At 47.5% G+C, this 18,623-nt stretch overlaps 2 protein-coding genes across 2 annotated transcripts in view; one reads left to right on the top strand and one right to left on the bottom strand.

Annotated features, from left to right (window-relative positions):
* Positions 1 to 3,617: 3,617 nt before the first annotated feature.
* Positions 3,618 to 15,777, bottom strand: SPRING1 (SREBF pathway regulator in golgi 1). The gene is made up of 5 exons (XM_079957255.1): positions 15,146 to 15,777; positions 11,312 to 11,468; positions 9,249 to 9,400; positions 7,413 to 7,526; positions 3,618 to 6,345 (listed from the first exon to the last, which is right to left on the bottom strand). Exons 1-5 carry the CDS (start codon positions 15,254 to 15,256, stop codon positions 6,262 to 6,264), a joined length of 618 nt encoding a protein of 205 aa, XP_079813381.1. The 5' UTR covers positions 15,257 to 15,777; the 3' UTR covers positions 3,618 to 6,261.
* A 74-nt stretch (positions 15,778 to 15,851) lies between these two features.
* RNFT2 (ring finger protein, transmembrane 2) overlaps positions 15,852 to 18,623 on the top strand; it is a 28,412-nt gene continuing 25,640 nt past the window's right edge. Inside the window, exons 1-2 of the mRNA XM_079956893.1 lie at positions 15,852 to 15,903; positions 17,938 to 18,391. Coding sequence (XP_079813019.1) covers positions 18,309 to 18,391 — 83 coding nt within the window. The 5' untranslated portion in view covers positions 15,852 to 15,903; positions 17,938 to 18,308. The remainder of the gene's footprint in view (positions 15,904 to 17,937; positions 18,392 to 18,623) is intronic.

Here is an 18,623-nt window from a genome sequence, read left to right as displayed (position 1 = left end):
TTCTCTCAGGAGGAGTGCTCGCCTTAAGGCCAGGAGAGGCGGGTCACCTGTGGGCCGGGACGGCCCCTGGCCTCAGAGGAGGTAAAGGCTAGTCAGCCCAGTCCCAGGTTGCGGGAGCAACGTCGTTGGAAACCTGTTTCTGCCAGTACCCAGACCTGTTCTTCCAGAGTTCCTGACCACGCCCGGCTTCTTGCTTTGGACCCCGCTTCGCCCTTGGTGGACAGTCTCCAGACCCTCGACCCAGGACCAGACTCAGACCGTGCTTCTCAGTAACCCCCCCGGGTCCAGCACACAGGACTGGAGTGGAAGAGTAACTCACTTCCAGTGTTCAGAAGCACTGCTGCTTCCATCTGTGGAGGCAGAGCATAAGGAAGCAGCATTTGGGATACAGGTGTCCTGCCACTTATGTGGGGGTTATGTTCCAGGCCCCAGTGTGTATAAAGTAAAATTGTGTAAAGCGGGGAGCACCACACTTTAATAGGGAAGGTGTGCCAGGAGAGAGAGAGAGACTCATCTAATATAAAATATAATCTAATCAATGAGTCTACTCTGAATAGGTCTAATATTAGACATAACCTTTATTGTTGAAGAGCAGTATATATACCACATGTGGTGGTCATGCAATAAAATAAAGGACTTTTGGGAATTGATCTATAATGAGTTAAAAAAGATGTTTAACTATACTTTTTCAAAAAAGCCAGAAGAATTCTTGCTAGGTTTGGTAGGAGAAGATATTAAGAAGACAGACCAAAGATTATATCTGTATGCAACTACAGCAGCTAGAGTTCTGATAGCCCAAAAGTGGAAGTCACAGGAGATTCCGACTGTAAGGGAATGGCAGATAAAGTTGGTTGAATACGCTAAAATGGCAAAAATGACACACAGAATTCGCAATCAGGAGACGACAAAGTACCAAAAAGAATGGAGTAAATTTATGGTTTATTTAAGTGAGAATTGTAGAAATATGAAAACATTGGCAGGATTGAATTAAATCTTATGTCACGGTGTAATTTGTAACCAATGAAACTGTGAATTATAGATTGGAATAAGAAAACTTGCAGAAGGGAAGGACAGAAGTCAACGGCCCTATGGAGCATAAAGTAGGATATATGTAATAAGATTTTATGTTTTTGTTGGTTGGTGTTGGTGTTCTTAAATCTCAATAAAAAGCATTTGGGGGGGGGGGAGAGCAGTATATAAATATTATAAATAAACAAACTAAGGTGAGGAAATCTGTGTGACCAGAAATCCATCCGATACCACATTTGGAGTTTTTGCATAATAAACTCACAGCTGCTCAGTTCTCCAGAGCAGCGATAACCAGGATTGACGTCCCCTTTTGTCCCGAAATGACACATCCATTCCCATCTCCCTTTCCTGGAGCAGATCCTGCCAGTGGGAGAATAATGGGATTCTGGAAAGCCATTTGTTATCTGGCACGATGACGGCCTGCAGAAGATGTCGTCCCAGCTGGGTTAACAGAAAAATCAACATCTCCATTTGATTAAGTGGCTGCCAGATGACTCTCACCTTGGTGGGTCAGAGGGCAAGAAAACAGGGCAGCGTAGCAACTTCCCAGAGCATCTTCCAGTCCTCTCTTTGAGAGCGAAAGATCTTCATTTCTTCTGCAGTCATAGAAGCACCTCGCAGTAGCTTCCAGCAATTCAGCTTCCTGGGACGGCTCAGAGTTCTACTATTATGAGAGAAGGCTTTAAGATACCTCTACCACTCACCTCTGCCACATCATTGCTATTCACCAAAGGGAAGTCGGTGGTGCTGTGGTCTAAACCACTGAGCCTCTTGGGCTTGCCGATCAGAAGGTCGACGGTTTGAATCCCCGTGACAGGGTGAGCTCCTGTTGCTCTGTCCCAGCTTCTGCCAACCTAGCAGTTTGAAAGCATACCGATGCAAGTAGATAAATAGATACCACTGCGGCAGGAAGAAATGGCATTTCTGTGCGCTCTGGTTTCCGTCAGTGTTCCGTTGCACCAGAAGCTGTTTAGTCATGCTAGCCACATGACCCGAAAAGCTATCTGTGTACAAACGCTGGCTCCCTCAGCCTGAAAGCGAAATGAGTGCCGCAACCCCAGCCTATGACTGGACTTAACCGTCCAGGGTCCTTTACCTTTTTACTTTTTACGCACTTTCCCCCCCTGCAACTAATAGAGCCATTCAAACTACAAAAAGCTGGAATAATTTACGCTGGGATAAATTACACTGGTGGGACTCACTCTCAGTAGTGTGTGGCAAAGGACGCGTGTGTTCGCTGTGGTCTAAACCACTGAGCCTCTTGGGCCTGCTGATCAGAAGGTCGGCAGTTTGAATCCCCGTGACAGGGTGAGCTCCCGTTGCTCTGTCCCAGCTCCTGCCAACCTAGCAGTTCAAAAGCACGCCAGTGCAAGTAGATAAATAGGTACAGCTGCGGCAGGGAGATAAATGGTGTTTCCATGCACTCTGGCACTCGTCATGGTACTCCGTGTGCCAGTAGTGGTATAGTCATGCTGACCACATGACCCGGAAAACTGTCTGTGGACAAATGCTGGCTCCTTTGGCCTGAAAGTGAGATGAGTGCCACAACCCCAGTCGCCTTTGACTGGACTTAACCGTCCAGGGGTCCTTGACCTTTACCTTTTTCTTTAGTGTTGTGGCAGTTTCAGAAGTGCAGGATCCCTTTGCGATAGCCACAGTCACACACTGTTCTAAGATTATACAACCTCCTAAAATTTTGCAACAAGCCTGCAATATCCTGCAAAGGTTGTATAGTTAGGGATGCATTGCAATGAATGCATATTGCCCTGTGTTGCCTTTCAGCTAGATCTAGACCTGGACCAATGCAGCAATCCAGCAACTTCTTTCAGAGTGACTTGACATTCCATTGTATGTTAACAGAACTCGCTCATCATTCTCTTGAAACCGAAGCCCAATCTCTTTTCAGGGTTCCTAAATGCTTAGCACTGAAGTAGAACTCTCTCACTTGTGTAGCCTTTGCAACTGAAACATTTTCCAGGCCTGGAAATCTGTGACCCTCTAGAACAGCATTCCCCAAACTTGGGTCTCCAACTGTTGTCGGACTACAACTCCCATCATCCCTAGCTAGCAGGACCAAGTGTCAGGGATGATGAGAATTGTAGTCCAAAAACAGCTGGAGACCCAAGTTTGGGAAACCCTGCTCAAGAACGCTGTTCTTTTAACCTTAGGTCCCCAAATGTGTGGGGACTACAACGCACAGCATCCTTGATTGTTAGGCTAAGCTGGCTGTGGATGATGGGTATTGTAGTCCACCTACATCTGGGGACCTAAGGTTGAAGAACACACTGCTCTAGCCATTTACTGGACTCGTGCTGCCATCAGCCCAACCATCACTATCAGTGGCAGGGATGATGGGAGCTGTAGTCCCAACAACATTGGGAAGGCTCCAGGTTTAAGATCCCAGACTTACTGGCTTGTGCTGATGGTATCTAGCATCCAGAATATCTGGGGGGCACCATGTTGGCTACTGCTGCCTTCCTAGGGCAAACAAGGAATGACTCCTTATTCAGAAAGTCCACCGCTGGGGTCTCCCACCAGCAACCATGTCTGTGCGGAATATTTCACCATTCAATAAACAGGAGAACAAGTTTAGTTTGTGATGGAGTGTATTTAGATATTTGTTTCACACTGGAAGTGGGAAAATCAGAGGCGACAAAGAGTATTCCATGATCAGTAGAAGATTAAAGCTTTCTGTGGTCAGTGAGAACTCATCAGCTGAGTTTAGGACCCTTGGGTAGAATGCTATACCACGTGTGGGGAACCCTCTGGGCCTCGAGATGCCGCTGAATCACAGTTCCCATCAGGCCCAGCAAGCATGGTCCATGTTCAGGGATGGTGGGAGTTGTAGTTCAGTAACATCTGGAGGGTCAGAGGTTCCCCACGCTTGCTCTACACACGGGTGGCTCATTCCAAGGCTACCTGATAACGTCACAGGAGAGGAAAACAGCTGCATCACAAAACATGGATTGCCTCCCAATCTCCAGATGACTCATGGAGCAGAAAAGCATCTTTAGTGGGGTAGGAGAGCAGGAAAAAAACCACATCTGGCAACCACTGCACCCCTTTGGTTTCAGATAGTACAGTCATACCTCGTTACGTTTGCTTCAGGTTAAACCTTTTCAGGTTGCGTCCCGCGGCAACCCGGAAATACAAGAAAGTGTTACTTCCGGGTTTCGCTGCTCACGCATGCACAGATGTTCAAAATGACGTCATGTGCATGCGCAGAAGCGGCAAATCACAACCCGCGCACACGCAGGTTGCGTTCTGCTCATGTTGCGAATGAGGCTCCAGAACGGATCCTGTTCACAACCAGAGGTACATGGGTAGTACACATCTTAAAAGCCTAGATATGGTGACTCATTTTCCAGAAGTAATGTATTTAAGTGTTTTCTCGATTCTGACCAAACTAAGCTTCCAAGAGCACAACACATATCAGGAGACTGACCCGGTCAGAATTGAGTGGACACTTCCAGAGTTCACACTAAATCAGGCATAGGCAAATTCAGCCCTTCAGATGTTTTTGGGACTACAAATCCCATCATCCCTAGCTAACAGGACCAGTGGTCAGGGATGATGGGGGCTGTAGTCTCAAAATATCTGGAGGCCCGTGTTTGCCTAGGCCTGTGTTAAATACATGACTTCTGGTAAATGAGTCCCCATAGCTGCTAGAAAGCTGTGAGAATTTGTGTCCCGGGCTTTTAAAGACTCATCTACCCATGTACTACTTGAAACCAAAAGGACGCATTGGTTGCCAGATGTCAAATACATTGGCATTATTTTCACCTCTCCTATCCCACTACTTGGGGCATTCACTGCTTCACTCATTGGGTTAGCATGGCAGTAGCAGAGATTCAGAACTGCAAGCATCTGTGCCCTATGTACTACATTTATAGGATTTTTTTTTGTGGTTTACTTTCCCACAACCAACAGTCATCTAATCACAGTACAGTGGTGCCTCGCAAGACGAAAAGAATCCGTTCCGTGAGTCTCTTCGTCTTGCGGTTTTTTCGTCTTGCGAAGCAAGCCCATTAGCGGCTTAGCGCTATTAGCGGCTTAGCGGATCAGCTGATAAGCGGCTTAGCGGCTTAGCAAAAGGGGGGGGGGAGGAAAAAAACCCCGCAGGAACTCCCAAGACATTTTCGTCTTGCGAAGCAAGCCCATAGGAAATTCGTTTTGCGAAGCATCTCCAAAACGGAAAACCCTTTCGTCTAGCGGGTTTTCCATCTTGCGAGGCATTCGTCTTGCGGGGTACCACTGTACCACTAATCCCTGCTGGCTGAATTTTGACAGGTGGGTGGGGGCTGCCCACATGACGATCACCAAACATCACGGCGATGTGCAGAGCAAGGCTGATCATCGGTGCTTGTGAAGTCCTGTGGGAACAGCTCTGATCAGCTGACCAGCGATGCCTGTAAATCCCATTTTCTTGCGACAGCCACCTCTTTAGGCGACACCAGGTGGGTGGTGCTAGGGTAAAACAGCTCCCTGGTCCCAATGGGGAAGCCTGGTGGGTCCAGATAGGCCCGCAGGCCAGGGATTTCCACCCCGGATATGAGGAACCCTCAGCTCTATTTAGCTCCAAAGCCAGGAAACGGTGCTATTTGCTACCGCCCCCTGCTGGCAAGCAACAGCCAAATCAATTCCAAGATCAGACCATGAGGAACAAGATTAATGACAAAGCCTGGAGAAAAATCTAAAGCGAAGTGCTTTCTCTGTCCCATCTTGGACCAACACAATCCTGTAACCGGCTTCTAGAACACCCTGCAATATGTTTTGAGCCATAGTGTCATCCCAATAAATAATTTGTATTTACGTGGCATGGTTTGAGGATAAAGGATGTTTCTCGCCTGCAAGGAACCAAGCATTGCTCTTTCATCTAAAGGGACCTTTCGTCATTCACTGTGTTTGCCAGAGAGAGAGACAGAGAAGGCCCACAGGCTACGGGGAGAGAGACACAACTTCTATTATGTTCATATCTCAAAATGGGGGCAGGACTGACTGTAGCCACGATGCCACGTCTGAACATAGTCCTTTGGCGACAGCCGACGGAGGGTTTCTCACTGCCCTCATCCCGTTTTCGAACTGCAGGGAGGCGGTGACAGGCAGATGAAAGAGGCTCTTTTCTGAAAGGCAAAGTCGGGTGCCGACGCACAAAGGCAGGTGTCCGAGTGTCTTCACAATGTCACCGTTCCACAATCGCTAATGCCTCCAGTCTCTCTCTCCTTGCTGCTATCACACTGGTAGGAGGTCCGGAGGGTACTCCCCGTAGCAGTATTTCGCAATGGGGTTGCGGTAGGTGTTCTCATGCTGCACGCTCTGGGCAAGGGGAGAAAGAGAGGGTGAGGGAGATATATTTGTTAGGGTGGGGGGAAAAGACAGAGCACATGCAGGGAGGCAGATTTACCAGGCAGCTACAGAGTGCAGCCACCAGCTGAATGATGGAGCACACACCTGTAGCCGAGATTCCTGCATTGGCGGGGGGTTGGACTAGATGACCGCTGGGGTCCCTTCCAATTCTATGATTGTATGCTTTTCATGCATGAAACTGCTGCTGCCATCAGTGCTGGAAGGAAAACCTGCTCCCTGCCGCAAGGCTCATTTCCACCTGGCCTGGGGGCGGGGCCCAGACTCACCTGGAACAGCTAAAAGAGACTCCTGGGAGACCGGAGGGACATTGCTAGAACAACTCTTGGGTTGGGGCAAGTGGCTAAAAGGTTTTTAAAGGTTTTAATTTTGGTTTCTCTTTTTTGTTTTTGTTGGGTTGGTAGGGGTTGGTTAAATGCTTAGCTGGGGTTGGCAGTTGTTTTAATTTGGGTATAACTGTAAATGGATTGTTACTGCTATTATTAAATTATTATTACTATTGATTTATTGGTTTATTTATAGTCTGTATAAGATATTCTGCTTTTTAATGTTTGATGTTTTATTATGTTTTCATATATGCTGTAAACCACCCAGAGTGGCTGGGAAAACCTAGCCAGATGGGCGGGATATAAATAATAAAATAATATTTATTTTATTATTATTTCTATTGATTTATTGGTTTATATATGGTCTGTATAAGATATTCTGCTTTTAATGCTTGATGTTTGATTATGTTTTCAAACCACCCAGAGTGGCTGGGGAAACCCAGTCAGATGGGTGGGATAAATAAATAAATAAATAAAATTATTATTATCATTATTATTTTAAAATCCCAGGCTCAATCCCCGGCACCCCAGGTTAGAACAGGGTTTCCCAGAATGGTTGCTATTGATCCCCTCTGCCCGACTGACAGGTGGGTTGTTTTGCTCATCTGTTGAGCTTAACCCACCAGGAGCAGGATGGCAGCAGAGGAGATCATGACCTGCTGCTCAGTCAGTCCCACAGACCTCTCCCCGTACCTGCGAGGAGGTCCTGCACTTGGCCAAGCACAACTCAAAGTGATCTTCCACAGCCATGAAGAGGTTCCGGAAGGCGACCGCAGCTCGGTTTAGAAAGTGCTCCAGGAGCCGTTGCTGGGGGTTAAAAAAAGAAAGATGGAAGTTAGGTGACAACAGAAGAGTTATGAAGGCAGGAATGGCACAGTGGAGGAGAAGGAGAAGCAGCAGACAACGGGCAAGCATTTTCTATTTTTATTTCTGGATAAAGTTTTATTAACAGTTTTCACAATATTATAAAAGACAAGCTAATCTACACGAATAATAATAAAAAGAAAGGGGGGAAAGATAGAAGAGATGGAAGAATTCAGAATCCTCTCTCACAGTCGTACCTTGGATCCCGAACGCCTTGCGAGTCGAATGTTTTGGCTCCGGAACGCCACAAATCTGGGAGTGTTCTGGTTTGCAAACATTCTTTGGAACCCAAACATCTGATGCAGTTTTCGATTGGCTGCAGGAAGCGCCTGCAGCCAATCGGAAGCTGCACCTTGGTTGTCAAACGTTTTCAGAAGTCGAATGGACTTCCGGAACGGATTCTGTTTGACAACCAAGGTAGGACTGTAAATCTTAACTTTTGTCCCATACAGAGAAAGGAGTCTCTCCCCAGCCTCTCACCCTGAGAGATCTCTAACAGGCAAGCATTTTTGAGTCGCTGAAGTCCCCATTAAAACACGAGCAAACAGAACAACGCTGTTGACACAAACTGGGAAGAGCTGCATACTTTTTGGAGGATGAACTTTTTGTTGTTGTTTTTGGTTAATAAAAAATGTTTTTAAAAGTGGAGAATTGGGCTGCAAATGGGTGAAATGCAATCAGGCAGGTGCTAGAGAATCTATTACAGTGGTGCCTCGCAAGACGAAATTAATCCGTTCCGCGAGTCTCTTCGTCTTGCGGTTTTTTCGTCTTGCGAAGCACGGCTATTAGCGGCTTAGCGGCTATTAGCGGCTTAGCGGCTTTAAGGAAAAGGAAACAAACTCGCAAGAACTCGCAAGACGTTTCGTCTTGCGAAGCAAGCCCATAGGGAAATTCGTCTTGCAGAACGACTCAAAAAACGGAAAACTCTTTCGTCTTGCGTGTTTTTCGTCTTGCGAGATACCACTGTATATAATGCAGTCTTCACTCCATAAGACGCACCTGACCATAAGATGCACCTAGTTTTTAGAGGAGGAAAGGGGGAAAGCCCTGTTTTTTTGGGGATCAGCTCACAGTTGTGCAGCTTCTTTTGCAAAGGGGAAAAGCCCCATGTGGTTTTTTTTGAGGATCAGCTCAAAATTGTTGCGCTTACTTTGCAAAGGGAAAAAAATCCGTTTTTATGGGGTTCAACTCACAGTTCTGCAGCTTCTTTAGGAAAGGAAAGGGAGCCATTTCTACAGATACAGTTTCCAAACAGATAATCTAATGAGCCAGTCACTTGTCGCTGGGGAAACAAACAGCCTCCTTCTGCAGAACATTCATCAATGGAGGCCTGGGCAAGGGGGTGGGGCCAGAAAGGGAGCCAGCAATCGACCACACATTCGCTCCATCAGACGCACAGACACTTCCCCTTACTTTTTAGGAGGAAAAAAGTGTGTCTTATGTAGCAAAAAATACGGTATGTACATAGAGGTGTGTGTATGTTGGAAAAACAGCAAACGGCAAAAGAAATCGAATGGTCTGCTTGAGCCCTGTAAGTGTATTCCAACAGAGGGCATGGCTGGCTGGCAACCTGAAGGGAAGCACTCCTGTGGTGGAGGAGGTGGCAATGCTGCGCTGCAACATTTTGCTGCAGGTGCCCAGAGTTCATACCAAAACGCCCCGTACCTTGTTGGGCTGCAAACAGCAGGAAACGCAGGCTTCGTAGATGCTGCAGCATCCGTTGGACAAGCAGCTCTCGCAGCTGTAGAGCTTTGCACTGGGGGCTTTGATGTCGCAGCAGCCGTTCATCAGCAAGTCCTTCCTTTCGCAGATGTAACCTACCCCCAAAAAAACACACACACACCAGAAGAGATATTGAGGAAGGAGACAGCACTTGACATTCTAGATTGTTTGAAATCAGAGTAAAGAGACAACAAATATCTACAGTGGTACCTTGGTTCTCAAACTTAATCCATTCCGCAAGTCCGTTCCAAAACTGAAGCGCTCCAAAACCAAGGCACGCTTTCCCAAAGAAAGTAATGCAAAACGGATTAATCCATTCCAGACTTTTAAATAATAATAGCTGAAAGCTGCATCAGACGTTTGGCTTCTGAAAAACGTTCAAAAAATGGAACACTTACTTCCAGGTTTTCGGTGTTTGGGAACCAAGGCATTTGAGAACCAAGGTACCACTGTATTATTACTTGGATGTGTGTGTCTCTCTGTGTGTGTTTATACCAGAAGCTTCCGAAAAACATTTAAAAAACCGGAACACTTACTTCCGAGTTTTTGGTGTTTGGGAACCAAGGCATTTGAGTACCAAGGCATTTGAGAACCAAGGTACCACTGTACTTTATTAGGGAAAGCCATAGAACATAGAGTGCTGCCTTGGGCATAGAGTGCTGTCATTGGCCCATCTAGCTCAGAACTGTCTACACTGACTGGCAGCAACTCCCCAGGGATTCAGCAGGGAGCTTCCCCATGCCCTACCAGGGATTGAATCAGGAACCTTTTGCATGCAAATCCAATGTTCTTCCACTGTGCTACAGTGGCGTGGTGCTTATGGCTGCATTTACACAGCAGTATATTGCGCTTTCCCCTGCCAATTCCTACTGAGCACTTGAGCTTCTGCACAATGTAAATGCCACTTCCAGGGAAATTCCGTGCAAGTTTAGCACTCGTTTCCTTGAAATCTGCTTCCAGGAAAAGTCTGGTTGCAAATAACATGAAAATGAAGAGCTAAAGTTGTGCTACATTCCACTATTAGGGCCAGGAGACATCTGGTTTTCAACTTTGTTAAAGCTAAACATCGTGACATACTGATATATCACAATGTTTGAAAGAAGGATGGAGCTAGGGAGAAGCAATTGGCTGGCTTCATGGTTTTCCCCACATGGTGATATTTTGCACAGCACACTCACATATCGTGATTTGCAATATATTGCCAGGTCAAAAATTATGAAAACAGTATCATTATATGGACTTGAAACCAGTTTTGGATGATATATCGCCCACCCCTAACATGCATCATCATTTGTGATATATTACCAGGTCACGCGGGTATATTACCAGGGACGCGGGTGGCGTTGTGGGTTAAACCACAGAGCCTAGGACTTGCCGATCAGAAGGTCGGCAGTTCGAATCCCCACAACGAGGTGAGCTCCCGTTGTTCAGTCCCTGCTCCTGCCAACCTAGCAGTTCGAAAGCATGTCAAAGTGCAAGTAGATAAATAGGTACCGCTCCAGCGGGAAGGTAAACTGCATTTCCGTGCGCTGCTCTGGTTCACCAGAAGCGGCTTAGTCATGCTGGCTACATGACCCGGAAGCTGTACACCGGCTCCCTTGGCCAATAAAGCGAGATGAGCGCCGCAACCCCAGAGTCGGTCACAACTGGACCTAATGGTCAGGGGTCCCTTTACCTTGTCAAAAATTATGAATCCAGTATCATATATGGATTTAAAACTGGTTTATTGATATCTCACCCAGCCCTATCCCCTGTATTACTGGAAGTGGTTTATTATGTTATGTAAAAGCTCAGGCACAATGAGGAAATGACAGCATTCTTTTCGCACAGTGGCCAACCAAATGGAATGAGAATCTCTCTCCACTTGCGACTCCCAACTCCCAGGAACTGGTACCCAGAGGCATGCAGCCTCCATCAGGCGAGATGGAACACAGCCCTCATGTTTCACCAGTCCTCCGCCAACACTAACCACTACACCACACCACCCTTAGAAGAGGGAGCCTCACCCAGCTCATCTGTTATCAGCAACTTCCCCTGGACAGAGTTCCGGCACTGGTTACCGGGCTGGCTGCCATTTCCGGAGCTGAACTGCACTTTCCACGCGATCGGGTGATCCTCGTCCTGCACCTGGAGGAGATTCCGATCTCGTACGGCTCGCTCTTCCTGAAACAGAAAACAGAGGAGCATGGGAAGCAAGCTACAGTCCTGTCCTCCCAATGCTGCCTTAACCTGCAGCAGGGGAGAAGATTTCAAAAGGTCATTTTGTGCATTGTATTTTTCCGTTGGGGGGGGGGGTTGCCCGTGCCTCATTTCAAAAAAACCCAAGACGCATGCGTCTCACAAGCTGCTACATCTGTCAATTTAAAGAGCACACAGAAATGGTTGTGCAAGTTGCCCTTTCAGCAATACTGCTCCTATGTTTTGATTTGAATCCAGCCCCTTAAAAAAAACACACAACCCGCCTGAACTATGGCCACCATCACAACATAAATTTATTTATTTTTATTGAATTTACATTTTACCAAATTCACATTTCCATAACCAAAAGCATTGCTCACACTGAGCACTGACCCCCCCCATCCCGCATTCTGGCTTTCATAAATAATCACTTAAAAAGGTAAAGGTACCCCTGCCCGTACGGGCCAGTCTTGACAGACTCTAGGGTTGTGCGCCCATCTCACTCAAGAGGCCGGGGGCCAGCGCTGTCCGGAGACACTTCCGGGTCACATGGCCAGCGTGACAAAGCTGCATCTGGCGAGCCAGAGCCGCACACGGAAACGCCGTTTACCTTCCCACTAGTAAGCGGTCCCTATTTATCTACTTGCACCCGGGGGTGCTTTTGAACTGCTAGGTTGGCAGGCGCTGGGACCGAGCAGCGGGAGCGCACCCCGCCATGGGGATTCGAACCGCCGACCTTTCGATCGGCAAGCCCTAGGCGCTGAGGCTTTTACCCACAGCGCCACCTGCGTCCCCAAATAATCACTTACATCTTAGCATTTCTATATCCACTTATTTACCTTCTTTTCTTCTTGATAAACTTCACCTCATTAAATATATATCAGTTCCCTGTGTTCACATTGCAAAATATTTCAACTCAAACCTACAAACGTTTTCAAATGTTTACAATGTTCTTTCATATATAATATAAATTTGCTCCAGTCCTTTTGAAACAGATCGTCGCATTGATATCGGATCTTCCCCGTCAACTTTGCCAATTCTACGTATTCTATCATCTTGGTCCGCCATTCTTCCAATGTTGGAAGTTCCTGCTGTTTCCATTTCTGGGACAAAAGTATCCTTCCTGCCATTGTGGCATACGTAAACAAATTTACACCACAACCATAAATTTAAAGCAAACTGTCATGGCTTCCCCGAAAGAACCCTGGGAGCTGCAGCTTGTTAAAGGTGCTGAGAGTTATTAGGAGATATCCTCCATGTTCCCCTCAAAGACCTACAATTCGCAGTTTCCTATGAAGAGGGAGTGGTGGTTAAACCACTCTGCGAAATGTATCATGAAGCAGCCTCTGCAAAAAGTTGGGACGATTGACTTTGTAGCTCCTTAGTTTCAAACTATAAAGGTAAAGGTACCCCTGCCCGTACGGGCCAGTCTTGACAGACTCTGGGGTTGTGCGCCCATCTCACTTAAGAGGCCAGGGGCCAGCGCTGTCCGGAGACACTTCCGGGTCACGTGGCCAGCGTGACATCGCTGCTCTGGCCAGAGCCAGAGCCAGAGCCAGAGCCGCACACGGAAACGCCGTTTACCTTCCCGCTAGTAAGCGGTCCCTATTTATCTACTTGCACCCAGGGGTGCTTTCGAACTGCTAGGTTGGCATATATATATTACTATATTACTGAGCTAAACAATGGGCTTGAAGTATGGAACTGAGGCAGCCCAGCACCCAAGAGGCTGGTCATCCGTAATGCCAAATTTCCCTTTGAATCTCGCCCCTGCTATGGATTCATTTTACTGCCTTAAGCAAGGCCCTCAGGCCCTTCCACTCACATCCACAAGATGGTGACCACGTTGACCGACCTTTCAGGGTGATTGTGTAAAGAGTTCAACAAAGGTGGAACGTGAAAAGCACACTGAACCCCTGAGAGCTCTATTGCAGGGGCAGCCAAGGGGGTGCCCTCTATATGTGACGGACTGCGGCTCTCACCTTCCCGGACCACTGGCTGTGCTGTGCTTTATACAAATGCTAATGTTTATAGTTTAAACATAATGTTTAAAGCTATGGTTTTCCCAGTAGTGATGTATGGAGGTGAGAGCTGGACCATAAAGTGCGGCAAGAGTATTGTTAGCCGAGAAATGGAAACAAGAAGAAATTCCGACGAAAGAAGAATGGCAGACGAAATTAATGGACTATGCAGAATTGGACAAAATGACAGGAAGGATTCGAAACCTGCGGGAACAGAGATTTACAGAAGACTGGAAGAAGTATATGAATTATTTGAAGAGCAACTGAATTCAACAAATTACGCTAGTAGGACTACAAGAAGTTTTATAAGGAGAAGTATATGAAGTATATGAAGTATATGAAGAGAAAAAGATAGAGATATAAGTTTCAAATGTAATAGGGATAAGAAATGCATAATGAGAGATTAGATAGGAAAATTTTCAGACAGGATTGATGGAAGTCAAAAATTTGAATAAGATGTAAAACTATGTTTAATTACTGTTGAAAATGATATGTCAAAAAAACTAATAAATTTTTTTATATATATATACAAAAAAAAAGAGAGCTGGACCATAAAGAAGGCTGATAGCCGAAGAATTGATGCTTTTGAATTATGGTGCAGGAGGAGACTCTTGGGAGTCCCATGGACTGCAAGAAGATTAAACCTATCCATTCTGAAGGAACAGGTAGGTAGCCATGTTAGTCTGCCGTAGTCGAAACAAAATAAAAAAAATCCTTCCAGTAGCACCTTAGAGATCAACTAAGTTGGTGCTACTGGAATGATTTTTTTTATTTTGTTTCGACTACGGCATTGGTATGAGCCTTTGTGTGCATGCACACGTATCTGAAGAAGTGTGCATGCACACAAAAGCTCATACCAATAACAAACTTAGTTGGTCTCTAAGGTGCTACTGGAAGGAATTTTTTAAATTTCATTCTGAAGGAAATCAGCCCCGAGTGCTCACTGGAAGGACAGATCCTGAAGCTGAGGCTCCAATACTTTGGCCACCTCATGAGAAAAGACTCCCTGGAAAAGACCCTGATGTTGGGAAAGATGGAGGGCACAAGGAGAAGGGGATGACAGAGGACGAGATGGTGGGACAGTGTTCTCGAAGCTACAAACATGAGTCTGACCAAACTGCGGGAGGCAGTGGAAGACAGGAGTGCCTGGCGTGCTCTGGTCCATGGGGTCACGAAGAGTCGGACACGACTCAACAACAACAACGTTTATAGTATTAGATCCAGGGGCCTTCCCAGTCCATCATCCTGTTCTCACAGCGGCCACACAACCAGCAAGCGGGACACAAACACAAGGTTTCCAGCAACTGGGATTCGGAAGCACTTCTGCCTCCAACGGTGAGAGGCAGCAATGGCGCAGTGGTTAGAGCCTTAGACTAGGACCTGGGAGACCAGGGTTCAAATCTCCATGGCGCTCACATGTGGACCAACTTGGGCGGACTGCTGCTTCTCAGCCTAACCTACTTCACAGGGTTGTTGTGTGAAGGATAATTTGGGGGGCAGGGGAGAACCCCGTCGGCCACTTTGATATATACCGTAAACGCGATCGATACAAATAACAGAGATGCCGGAAAACGAAACCAGAGAGAGAGAGAGAGAGAGAGAGAGAGGGGTGTTGGGGCGGGGGGGGGGGTCTCGACTGACCTGCTTGAAGGTGCTGCTGAGGAAATAGATGAGGGACAGCCCGAAGACGACCCCCAGGACCCAGCGCTTCCGAAGCAGCCTCCGCCACACCAGGGCCAGAATCTGCACCATGGAGAAGGACTAAGCGGGGGTCAAGGGCGACCCGGAAAGAGAACGGGGGGCGGCGGATCGGGCTCTTCCTTGGCTTGGCTAGCCCACCCGGGGGTCTGGGGCGCGAGGGGGAGCCCGGGAGACCCCCGCCTCATCCCCGCGCAGGCCTCCGGGGGCGATCGTGGGGGGCATGTGAAGGGGAGGGAGACACGGGGTGACCGGGAGCCGCTTCAGAGAGGGTGAACTTTCTGAGCAGCCAAGGAGCCCCTTTCCTTGCTCTCCCACCAAAAAAACAAAACAAAACCCGCTTCCAAGTTGATCCGAATCGAGGATCCGAATTAAGGGAGCGGCGATCCGAATTAAGGGCCTGGATCCGAATTAAGGGAGCGGCGATCCGAATTAAGGAGATGGCACGGAAAGCAAGCCCGGGGAGTTGGGGGGGGGTCTTCGCCTGCCTTTGCGCAGCGATCGCAGGATCGCCCGGCTGCCTTCCTCCGTCTCTCTCCTCCTTCCCCCCGGAAGCGAGGGGGTTACTTTGTGTCCAACTAGGAACGCTCCGGAGGGAGGGGGTGGAGACGGAAGTCACGTGCGTGGGGGGGAGCGCGGGGGAGGGAAGGAGGGAGGAGCAAAGAGGGAGGGGCCGATCCGCCTCGCAGCCCGGGGACCAGGTAATATAATGTTCCATCAGGCGCGGAGAGATGGGGATGGTGTATGTTTTTATTCCTCCATTCATTTCTGATCGCTTTCTTGCTTTATGGGTGGCTGGGAGTTCCAATACTATCGTCTCCTTTCTTGGCTGGATAATAAAAATAAGCCAGGAGTAAAGAAAGATGGGGGGAGTTAAGGATGGGGGGGGTTAAGGTTGCTCCCCCCATCATTTGCGCCCCCATCTCATGCCCCTGGCTAACCAGCAAGACATCCCAGTGTTGAATGCCAGGTTTATCTCTCGCTCTAAATATAGAGGAACATCCAATTCTTTGATCAAGGGCCTAGTTCTCACTGAGGTGGAAAGACTGGACCACTTCAGCCTGCTGTTTTATTCGCTGGCGTTAGGGTATATTCCTCCCTATCAAGTTTTGGACATATAGACCTGCATGTAAACAGCCAGCCCATCTTGCATGTGCAGAGATAAATTTTGTTTGTATGTTTAGGGGAGCATTCAAGGGGAAAGATTCGTAGCTCAGCAGTCGAGCACATGCTTTTCATGCAAAAGGTCCCAGGTTCATGTCCCCAGTGTCGGTAGAACTGGGAGAGATTTCCCAGAGAGCTGCTGCCAGTCAGTGTTTACAAACTGGGCTAGACAGGCCACAGGTCTGTCTTGGAATAGGGCCAGGTGGTATATTAAAAGCACACACTCTCCATCGCCAAAGAATACTGGAAACTCTAGTTTATCCCTCTCAGATCTACAATTCCCAGCACCCTTAAACTACAGCTCCCAGAATTCTGGTGCAGGGGGACTGTCTGATGTGCTCACAGCCTAAGTATGATGAAGGGTGCTGCAGTTATCAAGTTAATTCCACTCGCCTCCAGTGAAAAACTACAGCTAAGAACCATATGTAGAATGAGGGGGAAGAATTCTAGACTTGGCATTAACTGGGAAGCTCAGGTAACAGTGATGGGCAGGACATGTTTTTTTAACCAACATACCAGTTGTGACCCTATCTGGAGAAGATGCATCTTGTCTCAGGTTTTCAGGCGCAACTGAAATCCAGTCTGGACTATTGCAGGTCACTCCATGATTATAGCTTTGTATTGGAAATACTTTTGCATCAGTAACTGTATTTTGCTGTCTGTGGTTTCCTTGAAAGTATTTGTAAATTGCTTTTTTAAATTCTCTATTTATTTGTAACACATTCTTCTGCCATTTGTTAACCTCTAAGTTCATTGGATGGTGCACAATGTTTTCAAAGCAATGCCATAAAATGTAAAAAGAAAAGAAAAGAAAAATACACAGTGGTCATGAAATTGCAAACAAATTAAAACAGCACTAGAAGAGATCTGTGTTCCTCATCTGGGGACTATATTTTCAGGGTTCTCTGGGGAGAGGGGATGCTCATTTGGCCAGGGTGGCCTAACAGTCAGCCCCTCTTCCCAAGGAACTCTGGGAATTGAAGCCCTTGGAGGGGAATAGGAGCCTCCTGACAACTCTCAGCACCCTAAATAAACTACATCTCCCATAATTCTTTGCGGAGAGCCATAATCATTTAAGGGGACGCGGGTGGCGTTGTGGTCTAAACCACTGAGCCATTTATTGCCGATCAGCAGTTTGAATCCCAGTGATGGGGTGAGCTCCTGCCAACCTAGCAGTTCGAAAGCACGTTAAAGTGCAAGTAGATAAATAGGTACCACTCCAGCGGGAAGGTAAACGGCGTTTCCGTGCACTGCTCTGGTTTTGCCAGAAGCGGCTTAGTCATGCTGCCACATGTCCCGGAAAAACTGTCTGCGGACAAACATCGGCTCCCTTGTCCAGTAAAGTGAGATGAGCGCCGCAACCCCAGAGTCATCTGCGACTGGACTTAACTGTCAGGGGGTCCTTTACCTTTACCTTTACCTTTTTATAACCATTTAAAGTGGTATCAAATCACTTTGCGGTATGATTGTGGCCTAGGAAGGTGCTGTGCTGCGAGAAGCCCTTTGTCTTCTGACTCCCCTCCTTCCTATTTTTCCTGCCTCATTTCTTTTTCCTTTGCAAAATCTCTCAGGGTCGCAACATCTGGAGAACCACGCAGTTGACGCTCCAATCCAGCCACCACTTCTCCATCACTTTCTCCAGGGACCTCTTCCCTTCCTTGCATTACAAACTTGGTGTGGTCGTCAGCTTTTGATGCAGCTACTGACCTAAAGGATAGGACCTGACTTTCCTCCAGAGATCTATTTCTCCTGGGCGCTGCTATTGTGGAGCTTCCGAGATTTGCTCTGCGCCCGTTGCCTTGCGGTACAGTCTTTGTCCAGCCTTCCCAGTAAGAGTTTTGCGCTCCCTGCCACTGAGTGAATGGGGGCCCCGTCTGTGCTCCAGCCGTCTCTCCAATCCTTGCCACTACTTCCTCGCTGCCACCATTGATCTGCCACGTTAATGTTGAGTGTGTTGTGTTTTAAAGTCTTAAGGAAGATGCAGAGACGGCACAGCAGCATCACGGACAGCCTGCCTCCTGAAAGGTTAGTTCTGTTTTAAATGTACGGCATCCTTCTATCTTAACAACTCACTAGGGATGCGGGTAGAGACACCTGTGCCCTTCCAAATATTGTTGGACTCCCATCATTCTTGAGTGTTGGCCATGCTGGCTGGGGCTGATGGGAATTGGAGTCCCACAGCAACATCTGAAAGGCCACAGTTTGTTTACTGGATTTGTAAACACTTCCAAGCGGCTCAAGGTGGCATATGTGGTTC

Source organism: Podarcis cretensis (assembly GCF_951804945.1).
Source record: "Podarcis cretensis genome assembly, chromosome: 16".
NCBI classification, from domain to species: Eukaryota; Metazoa; Chordata; class Lepidosauria; order Squamata; family Lacertidae; genus Podarcis; species Podarcis cretensis.
This window is presented reverse-complemented; position numbering and strand designations above follow the sequence as displayed.

What these genes read in the sequence shown, in the direction of transcription:
- SPRING1 (XM_079957255.1), bottom strand. Translation starts at nt 15,256, where the DNA reads ATGGTGCAGATTCTGGCCCTGGTGTGGCGGAGGCTGCTTCGGAAGCGC. An exon ending in GCTGATAACAGATGAGCTGG is followed by an intron (nt 9,401 to 11,311) that starts GTGAGGCTCCCT and finishes TTTTGGGGGTAG; the next exon opens with GTTACATCTGCGAAAGGAAG. An exon ending in AGTGCAGGACCTCCTCGCAG is followed by an intron (nt 6,346 to 7,412) that starts GTACGGGGAGAG and finishes CCCCTTGCCCAG; the next exon opens with AGCGTGCAGCATGAGAACAC.